Source organism: Malaclemys terrapin, chromosome 23, assembly GCF_027887155.1.
Source record: "Malaclemys terrapin pileata isolate rMalTer1 chromosome 23, rMalTer1.hap1, whole genome shotgun sequence".
Classification (NCBI taxonomy): domain Eukaryota; kingdom Metazoa; phylum Chordata; order Testudines; family Emydidae; genus Malaclemys; species Malaclemys terrapin.
This window is the reverse complement of record NC_071527.1, coordinates 18,662,953-18,672,679: the sequence shown is the minus strand read 5'-3', so window position 1 is coordinate 18,672,679 and position 9,727 is coordinate 18,662,953. Positions and strand designations below refer to the sequence as shown.

The following is a 9,727-nucleotide window of genomic DNA, read 5'->3' as shown; positions in this document are numbered from 1 at the left end:
CCCACGCTCCCTGCCTAGATACCTGTGTGCCCCTGTACCTGGAGCCCCGCAAACCCGCCAATAGCCTCGGACCACGGATCGGACGCAGATACAGATTTTGTATCCGTGCAGGGCTCTACCACGCTTCGTGTGACAGGCGCTGCCCTGGGCCGCGTTTTCCCTGCTAAGTCTAGTGCCCCACATGTGGGGGGCAGCAAATCGGGAGTCAGGACCGAGCCTTTGGGCACTTGAGACAGGTGGATTTTCACTCAAGAGGACACAATGCTTTGAGGTCACAGCGCTGGGGAGAGAACCCAGGAGTCCTGGCTCCAACCCCCTCCCCATGTTCTAACCCATTGGAACCCACTCCCCTCCCCAGCTCTGGAAGGAGAATGGGGTCTAGTGGTTAAGGTGGGGGTGGGGTGAGGTCTGGGAGCCAGGACTCCTGGGTTCTCGCCCCAGCTCCGGGAGGGGAGTGGGGGCTGGTGGGTTAGAGCAGGGGGGGTGGGAGCCAGGACTCCTGGGTTCTCTCCCCGGCTCTGGGAGGGGAGTAGGGTCCTGTGGTTGGAGCAGGGGGGGCTGGGAGCCAGGACTCCTGGGTTCTCTCCCCGGCTCTGGGAGGGGAGTGGGGTCCAGTGGTTGGAGCAGGGGGGGCTGGGAGCCAGGACTCCTGGGTTCTCTCCCCGGCTCTGGGAGGGGAGTGGGGTCCAGTGGTTGGAGCAGGGGGGGCTGGGAGCCAGGACTCCTGGGTTCTCTCCCCGGCTCTGGGAGGGGAGTGGGGTCCAGTGGTTGGAGCAGGGGGGGCTGGGAGCCAAGACTCCTGGGTTCTCTCCCCGGCTCTGGGAGGGGAGTGGGGTCCAGTGGTTGGAGCAGGGGGGGCTGGGAGCCAAGACTCGTGGGTTCTCTCCCCGGCTCTGGGAGGGGAGTGGGGGCTGGTGGGTTAGAGCAGGGGGGGCTGGGAGCCAGGACTCCTGGGTTCTCTCCCCGGCTCTGGGAGGGGAGTGTGGTGCAGTGGTTGGAGCAGGGTGGGCGAGGCTGGCCGGGGTCACTGCCCTGTGACCCCACAGCGGGGAACTGGGTGAGGATGTGGGAAGTGAAGGGTGAGGGGAGTTCCCGGGCTGGAAGTTACCGAGCCGCACTCGGGGCAGGTTCAGAGCTGGGTGGGGGCAGGCGGCTGCACCCGGCCATTCCTGGCCCAGCCGATAGGGGGCTCCCTCCCCGCCCCCCATTTCAGTTTGTGCCCAGCCCGGCGGTCAATACAGGCACCAATGCCAGCGAGCGCCACCTGGCGGGAGGATCCTGCACTGCACGGAGCATCCGCAGATGGGCTCAGCAGACTCCAGCAGCGGGGCCTAGTGGGTAGAAAGGGAGCCCGGACTCCTGGGTTCTCTCCCGGCTCGGGGAGGGGAGTGGGGACTAGTGGTTGGGGGGGGCTGGGAGCTAGGACGCCTGGGTTCTCTCCCCGGCTCTGGGAGGGGAGTGGAGGCTAGTGGTTGGGGGGGGCTGGGAGCCAGGACGCCTGGGTTCTATCCAGGCTCTGGGAGGGGAGTGGGGGCTAGTGGTAGGGGGGGCTGGGAGCCAGGACTCCTGGGTTCTCTCCCCGGCTCTGGGAGGGGAGTGGGGGCTAGTGGTTTGAGGGGGGAGGGTCTGGGAGCCAGCACTGCTGGGTTCTGTTAAACGGTCTCTTGACGGGTGACCCGGGGGGGACTTGGATTTCATACTTGCCCTTGAGGGGGGACCTCTGGGCCGTGTCAGGCTCTGAGCGATGTGCTAGAAATCACCAGGGGCCTCAACCGCCCACAGGGCCCCTCCCTTCCAGGTCACTCACCTCAGCTAATCCCCAGGGACACCGAGGACAGCAGCGCTCAGCGACCACCTGACCTGGCCACCGGTTGGGCCACAGCAGCTGCTCCCCTCGGGCCTGCAACCGCCCGAATAACGGGGTTCCAGCCGCTGCCCCAGGTGCCCCCACTCGCTCTGAGCCGCTGTGGGGCCTGCCGGTAACGCTGCCAATACCAGGGCGCTGCACCCGGCGGGAGAGCCCTACAGCGGGACTGGGATCCCCAAGCACTCGCAGCCATAATAGCGGGAGCGGGAAAAGTTCGTTGTTCCAGGGGCGATGGGGTGGGCAAAACCCCCCGACTGCGGGAAAACCCCAAATCGCTCGTCAGTTTGTCATAATAGGATTTCGGCAGCGCCGAGCAAGCGGTTCTTTCCTTCACGCGGGATAAGGTTTGAATACCTACACTGAAGCGAGGGACAGGAGGAGATTTGATGTCTATTATGTCGTGTTTACAGGGTTTAAGCACTGTCTGTCCAGGGGCCGAGTGGGGTGTGTGGACCCCGGTCTCCTTATCACTGGCCTGGGCTAAGGTGATCCGGCCGCAAGGGCAGATGTGGTGGGATCAATATTGATTCTGGGAGGGAGAGCGCCCCCTGCTGAGCCCCACACCCCTCCCTCCACCGACAAAGCGCCCCCTAGCGCTGCCCAGGGGCACGTCTCAACGCACAGCGTGTCGGACCCGCCCTTTGCTGCATTTCATCCCCCCCCCGAGTGACCCCAACTCCTCTGTCCCTGAATGACCGCAGGGCACAGGCCTTGGGGCCGTTCCCCAGCTGGCCACAAGAGGGCGCTGAGCGCCCTGATATCTCTCAGAGAGCCATGGGGCGAGACTGGGGGACACCAGAGAGATGGGGGGGGGGGTGAGTCCACTCAGGGGGCTGCTTCTGACCCTCCCCCTGGCTCCCCTCACTCTGCCGGTGGCTCTCAGTCCAGACCTGCAGCCCCCTGCTATCCCAGTCCTGCCCCTCACCCCCGACCCGCAGCCCCTCCTTTCTGCTGCCCGAGGAAGGCGTTCGAGGCCTGGCTCCGCCCCGGCCAAGGGGCAGCCGTGGGCAGCACACGGGCGAGGCCCAGGCCGCGGCCGTGTCAGGCTGAGCTGGGTCCCTCACCCCGTCTGCCCTGGGGTCCTCGAGAGGGGCAGGAGCAGCCTGTGGGGCTCGGCTCCCTGTCCTGGCCACACCCCGAGGGGCTCTCCTCCCCCATCCAAGACTCCCTCAGGGGCCTAGGAACACATGCCATGGGGGGCCTTACCCCTCACTCCTTTCCCCCACAGTCCCCAGCTGTGGCAAGGTCAGGGTACAGCCCCGAGCACCAGGCTCCGTCTGCAAAGCGTAGCCCGCAAGGAGAGAGGGTTTCCTGAGGAAACTGCATCATGTCCTGCCTCAGCTCCACGCACCCCTGTGCCGACCGGGCCAGGGTCACTGCCCAGGCAATTACCCTCCCCCCCCCATGCCCAGCTGAGCTCACCCCCATGCTGGATACCTGGTGTCCCTCCCCCCACGCTGGGGTGCCCCCGAATCGTTGTCCCCCCCCAGCAACAGAAACCAATTCACAGCTGCCCCCCGGGGACCTGGCACCATGGCTCTGCCAACAGGAAGTGCCAGCAGCAAAGGGGTTAAGGGGGGCAGGACAGGACAAGGAGCGCCAAGGAGGCTTTTTATTACAAACCTGTTAAAAAAAACCAACAACAAGGGGCCCCGAGAGGCCTTAATTTACCACGAGTGACGGGAGCACAGGGCCTGGCCAGTGAACACCCAGGCAGTGCGGGGGGTGGGGATGGGGGGGGTCTACTGTACTGGGTCACCAGAGTGGGAAGTGGGGTGTGCTGAGCCTCTGGGAGGGGGCACAGGGGTTGTAATGTGGGCTGTACTGGCCATGGGGGGCCTGCGTGGGGTGCGGCATCTGGGATCAGCTCTGCACCGGGGGGCTGCGTGGGGCGCGGGATCTGGGATCGGCTCTGCGCCGGGGGGCTGCTTGGGGGGGGGATCTGGGATCGGCTCTGCGCCGGAGGGCTGCGTGGGGGGGGGATCTGGGATCGGCTCTGCGCCGGGGGGCTGCATGGGGGGTGGGATCTGGCATCGGCTCTGCGCCGGGGGATGCACTGGATCACTTGGTGGGGGTCTGGTGGCAGCTTGTCTGAGCAATTCGGGCCCACGGGTGTTAACGCGGTGTGCCGTACAGATACGCTGCCCAGACCAGCAACGAGCTTCGTACAGAGCAGACCAGCAGGGGGCACCCCAGGGCTACGGCCCTCTGGTGGGGGCACACAGCTCCCTGCAGGGGTCCCTCGCCTCCCAGGCAGCCAGGGCTCCAGCCGTTCCAAGTCGCGGGGGCGCCTGTCCCAGCTCTCCCCCCGGCCCGTGCCACGCTCCGACCCCGGTGTGAGGGGAGGGGGCTCAGGACTCGGCACTGGGCACCAGCGCCTTGATGGGGGTGGGCGTGCCGTTGCCCGTGGACAGGCTGGTATCGATTCCCTCGGGCCGGTGGGACGAGCGCTCTGACTTGCTGGTGCTGCACTCCAGGATGGGGATCCCGAAGCGCTGGGCCGGGCCGTCCTCGGGCGGCCCCACCAGCAGACAGCACAGCAGTTTGAGGATGGCCCGGCGCATGTCCTTGCTGGTCAGCGTGTAGATGATGGGGTTGAGCAGGGAGTTGATCATGGCCAAGCCGAGGAAGTAGTCGGCCTTGTAGAGCACGGGGCAGGCCTGAGTCTCGCACCACACGTCCAGCAGCAGCAGCAGGAAGAGGGGCAGCCAACAGGCCACAAAAGTCCCCACCACGATGGTGACTGTCTTGAGCAGGGCCATGTACTTCTGCGAGCGCTTCAGCATCCCTTTGCGCAGGCTGCCCGGCCGCGGGCTGCTGCCCTTGACCATGCGGAAGACGCGGGCGTAGAGCACCGTGATGGACACCAGGATGACCAGGAAGACGGTGATGCAGAAGAGGACGTAGCTCTTGGAGAAGAGCGGCAGGACGGTGGAGCAGTCGGCCAGCCTGTCCAGGCAGTTCCAGCCCATGACGGGCAGCACCCCCAGCAGCACCGAAGCCGCCCAGGTGGCCCCCACCAGCAGGAACATGCGGCCCTTCTTGTCGCCGTGGTAGAGCTTCATGCGGCTCATGGTGATGTGCCGCTCGATGGCGATGGCCAGCAGGCTGAAGACGGAGGCGGTCAGGGTGATGAAGACGCCCGCCTCCCGGAGGAACCACAGCAGCGGGGTGAGCTGGAGGGTGTTGGCGCCCGACATGGCGATGTTGGCCGTGTAGGCCAGCCCGGCCAGCAGGTCCGACAGGGTCAGGTTGCCCAGCAGGTAGAACATGGGCGAGTGGAACTTCTTGTTCCTCCAGATGGCCAGCAGCACCACCAGGTTCTCCAGCACGATGAGGGCGCAGATGGCCAGGAACGCCACCGCGTCGGCCTTCAGGCCGCCCTTGTACTTGCTGCTGGCCTGCAGCTTCCCCGTGTAGTTGTAATGCAGGGAGATGAGCTCGTTGTTGTGATACTCCCGGTAGAGCCGGACCAGCCGGGCCGGGGACTCAGCCGTGATCAGCTCCATGCCGGTGGCTGCCGCGGGCGCTACATGGCGCGGCCCTGCCCGCTCCGGCTCGCCAGCAGCGGGCGCTCTCCTGGCCCCGTGCCGGGGCCTGTTTGCCACGGCGGGTGTTACTGCGGCTCAGTGGCAGGGGGCCGCTCGGTGCGGGGCATCGTCAGCCGCCTGGGGGAGCCCTGCGAAGAGGGGCAGAGGCACGTCAGGACCCTGGTGCCATGTACCGGCCTCTGGGCGCCCAGGGGGCTGCAATCAAAGGGGCAGGCTCCACTGGGGCCATAGAGAACGCAGGGGACTGGGGAGCAGAACTCCACTCAGGGGGCTGGTACTGGGGGTACCTCCCTCACGCACAGCTCCTGCTCCCGCCTCTCAGCCCCCCAACCCCCTGCACCACCCAGCCACATCCCCCACCACACACGCCTGCGCTTGGACATCACAGACCACCGTGCATGCAAACACACACCCCCGGCGCTGCCTCCCGCCGGGACGCTCCCCCTCCATGCCCTCTGCCTTCAGCCAGCCGGAAGAGCCGCCGATTCCCGGCTCTGCCCTGCGCCGCCCGCTTTCTGCAGCGCGTCTGGGGCTGCGGGTGGGGCTGGCCTCTGGCCCTCACGCCCCACGTATTCAAAGCAGCAGGAATCCCAGCGCAGGGCTCCCCGCTCCCCCGACTGGCACTGCCCACTGCTCGCTCGGCATTGGTGCCCAGCTGTTTTGCAGCAACTGGTGCCCCCTCGGGCAAGCAGGGCGTGGGCGTCTCAATCTCCTGGGCACCTGATTGACTGCCAGGCAGCTGGGAATGGATCAGCTGACGCCCTGTGCGAAACGAGGGGCACTGGAGTCTGGGGGTCGCTTTGCCTGGGGGGGGGAGCTGATCCAAAGCCAGGAAGGCGTCGGAAAGTCCACCCCCCCCCCCCCCGCAGAGCAGCTGTGGGGCTGTGCCCCAGCCCCAGGCCAGGCGATTAAATACCAGACACTCCCTTCAAATACCCAGTCCGGGGGCAGCTGGCAGAGGCTGGCTCCGCTGGGGCATGCCAGGCGCGGCTGGAGACGTCACAGCCCTGCTCCCACCGGGGCCTAGCCCCATGGACCAAGCGGGCGAGGGAGCCGGGACGTGGGGGGAGGGGCCGAGCTCGTACCGAGCCCGGGGGGGTCTCCCAGGGCCTCTTGCAGCAAAGCTGGGCGCTGGGTCACGGCCCTCCTGGCCTGTCCATCCCTCTGGCCATGGCAGAACCTGGAACAGCTCCGCTCCCTGGTTCCCTCCGCCCGCAGGGGGGTGTCTGGAATGGGGCTTGTTCCCCCCCTCTCCCCCTCGAGACTAAAATCTCCACAGCCCCTCTGTTCCCTGCAGGGTTGAGCTAGTTTCTAATCACCCCCCCCCGTATCACACCCCCGCTGCGGGCTGGGCCCGGCAAACAGAAACGCCTGCGGGATAACAGCAGCTGGGGCTGGGGAGGGGCGGGGGCGGGGGGGGACAGCCGGGACCAAGGGGCTGGGATCCTGTTCTTACAGAGTGGCCTGGAGGGATTCATGGCGAGGCTGCGAATCCTCCAAGGAGCCTGAGCCCGACGGAGAGACGGGGACGGGTCACTTGGGCTGGCCAGGACAAGGGATGCGCAGAGAGCAGCTGCACTGGAAAAACACCCCCCCCCCCCATGCCCCATTTACCACCCCACACCACCCACCCCCATTCTGCTGCTGGGGCAGGGAGTGTCCCTTACTGTGGGTCTGGGCAGCGCCCAGCGTGACGGGGCCCTGATCTCGGCTGGGGTCGGGGCAGCGCCTGGCGCAACGGGGCCCTGATCTCGGTCGGGGTCTGGGCACTGCCTGGCACGACGGGGCCCCGATCTCGGTCGGGGTCTGGGCAGTGCCTGGCGTGATGGGGCCCCGATCTTGGTCGGGGTCTGGGCAGTGCCTGGCGCGACGGGGCCCCGATCTCGGCCGGGGTCGGAGCAGCGCCCAGCGCGACGGGGCCCTGATCTCGGCCGGGGTCGGAGCAGCGCCCAGCGCGACGGGGCCCTGATCTTGGTTGGGGTCTGGGCAGCGCCCAGTGCGACAGGGCCCCGATCTCGGTCGGGGTCTGGGCAGTGCCTGGCGCGACGGGGCCTGATCTCGGTCGGGGTCCGGGCAGCGCCTGGCGCGACGGGGCCCTGATCTTGGTTGGGGTCTGGGCAGCACCCAGGGCGACGGGGCCCTGATCTCAGTCAACATTTCCATCACACAAACACTAACAATCACTTGTCCTCCCCCAGCTCCGTTCCCCAGCGCACTCTGAAAATCCCCCTGTGGCATCTCTCTGAGCCCTAGGAACGAGGAGTCCTTGTGGCACCTTAGAGACTAACAAATGTATTTGGGCAGAAGCTTTCGTGGGCTAAAACCCACTTCATCGGCTACCAGTCTGAAACCTGATCGCTGAGCCCCGGAACGAACCATTCGTCCCCGGCTTCCCCGAGCAGCGGCACAGGCCAGGGCGTTCGGCAGCTCGGGGAGAGCTGGACCCGGGCTGTTCTGGGCTGGCTGCACCCCTAGAGCGCTGCACCCCGGGGCAGCGTGATGCCACCTCAGGCTGGGAAAGTTCCCAGGCTCCCTCGGAGCACTGGTCAATATGGGCACATATGAGACCAGCGGGGGGGCAGAGGGGGCTTCCCCCTCTTTGGCTCTAGGTAGCCAAACCTCGATCCGCAGACCCAGCACGGAGCTTGGGGGCTGGTGTGACCCCCACAGGGAAGGGGGGGGAGACCTGGCCCAGAACCCAGCGATGCCCTGTCTCCCCACCCCCGGAGCATGTGCCAAGGTCACAGTGGCACCTCAGGGGGGCCAATGCCCCAGGGCCAGCGTGGGGTGAATCGCGAGTGACTCCCTGTGACCCACACCCACAGGCCGCGCTGCACTAGGATCGGGGCTGGCGGGGGGCAATGCCCAGGCTCCGGGAGGGTCGGATGGCTCAGCGGGTCTGTGCTCTGCCCCCAGAGAGGGGCAGGTGGCAGAGATCCAGGGCCCAGCCCCTGCCACCCTCGACCCCAGGGCCCCATGGACACCCCAAGGGTGAGGAGGGCTGTGCCCAGGGTGTTTCTGAAGGCAGCGAAGTGCGGGTGGGAGCTGCCCCTGGGTACCACAGGGGCGCACCGTGATTCTGCCCCACGGGGCCGGGACCCCCTCCCTGCATTAGGAGACGGAGCGCCCTGGTACTGCGCTCCGCTGGGGGGGCCATGGACACCCCCCGATTGAATCCAGCTTTGAGCTCAGAGCCTTGTCCGCGCGGGGCAGGCGAAACCTCCCAGCGCCACGTTCCGCCCCGCAAATTCCACGCGGGACAGTCCCGTGCCCCGGCCGGTCCCCGCGGGTCCCGATCCCCGCCCGGGGGCTCCCCCGCGCCGGTCCCGCGAACACCAGCCCCGGGCAGGGGGCGCAGCCCCGCACTCACCGTCCGGTCGCGTCCCAGGCTGCCGCGAGTAACGTGCCGGAGCCCGGAGCCTGGCCCGGTGCCTGGTCACGTGGGAACCTCCCGTTCCCCCCCCGCCCCCGCCCTGGCCGGGGGAGCGCAGCCTTCGGGGGGCGGTGCGAGTTTGGGCTGCAAAGAGCCAGGATCTGAGACGCGGGGGGGCTGCAGGGCAGAGACAAGACTAGAACCCAGGAGTCCGGGGTCCCAGCCCCCCACTCACTCACTCCCACTCCCCTCCTAGCACTGGGGAGAGAACCCAGGCGTCCTGGCTCCCACCCATCCTGTTCTATCCACTGGACCCACTGCCAGGCCAGCGCTGGGGAGAGAACCCAGGAATCCTGGCTCCCAGCCCGCCCCCTCACCCACTAGACCCCACTCCCCATCCAACGCTGGGGAGAGAACCCAGGAGTCCTGGCTCCCAGCCCCCCTCTCTGAATGTCAGGCCCCTTCCCCGTGGGAAGAGTGGCTGAGCTGGGAACTGGTCTCCCTGGGGTGGGGCTGGGAGCAGGGCCCCCCATCGCTTGGCCTAGCTCTGACCTCGGGGCAGCGAGGAAGGGGCTGGTACCTTCCCCCCGCCCCCCACACTGGGGAGCAGCTGGGAGGCCCGGCAGCCTGGCCTGGCTCCAGCAGGGACCCGCCACCCTCCGCATTCAGATGCTAATTCTGTCCCCGCGCCAGCGGCTCCCACCCCCGGCACCACCCGGCTGCAGGGGCCCGGCTGGGGGGCGGCCTGGCACAGCCCGGAGCCGGCGGGGGAGGGTACTGCTATCCCAGCCCTGGGATCCCCCACAGCTCTGCCAGTGCCCCTCACTCCCGACCCGCAGCCCACCACTATCCCAGCCCTGGGCTCCCATGGTGCCCCTCAACCCCGCCCCGCAGCCCCCTGCTATCCTAGTCCTGCCCCCCACCAGCTCTGCCGGT

The 9,727-nt window shown here is 67.5% G+C and overlaps 1 protein-coding gene across 2 annotated transcripts; it reads right to left on the bottom strand.

The window, feature by feature from the left end:
• Window positions 1–4,133: 4,133 nt before the first annotated feature.
• S1PR5 (sphingosine-1-phosphate receptor 5) lies at window positions 4,134–9,059 on the bottom strand. Of its 2 annotated transcripts, none has more exons than XM_054012803.1 (2): window positions 8,789–9,059; window positions 4,134–5,546 (listed from the first exon to the last, which is right to left on the bottom strand). In XM_054012803.1, exon 2 carries the CDS (start codon window positions 5,374–5,376, stop codon window positions 4,219–4,221), a length of 1,158 nt encoding a protein of 385 aa, XP_053868778.1. In that variant the 5' UTR covers window positions 5,377–5,546; window positions 8,789–9,059; the 3' UTR covers window positions 4,134–4,218. The 2 variants fall into 2 exon arrangements, with proteins under 2 accessions (XP_053868778.1, XP_053868779.1); XM_054012804.1 differs by lacking the exon at window positions 8,789–9,059 and adding an exon at window positions 5,831–5,896.
• Between the last annotated feature and the right edge of the window lie 668 nt (window positions 9,060–9,727).

Excerpts from the sequence above, each read along its gene's own strand:
- S1PR5 (XM_054012803.1), bottom strand. The coding sequence starts at position 5,376 with ATGGAGCTGATCACGGCTGAGTCCCCGGCCCGGCTGGTCCGGCTCTAC.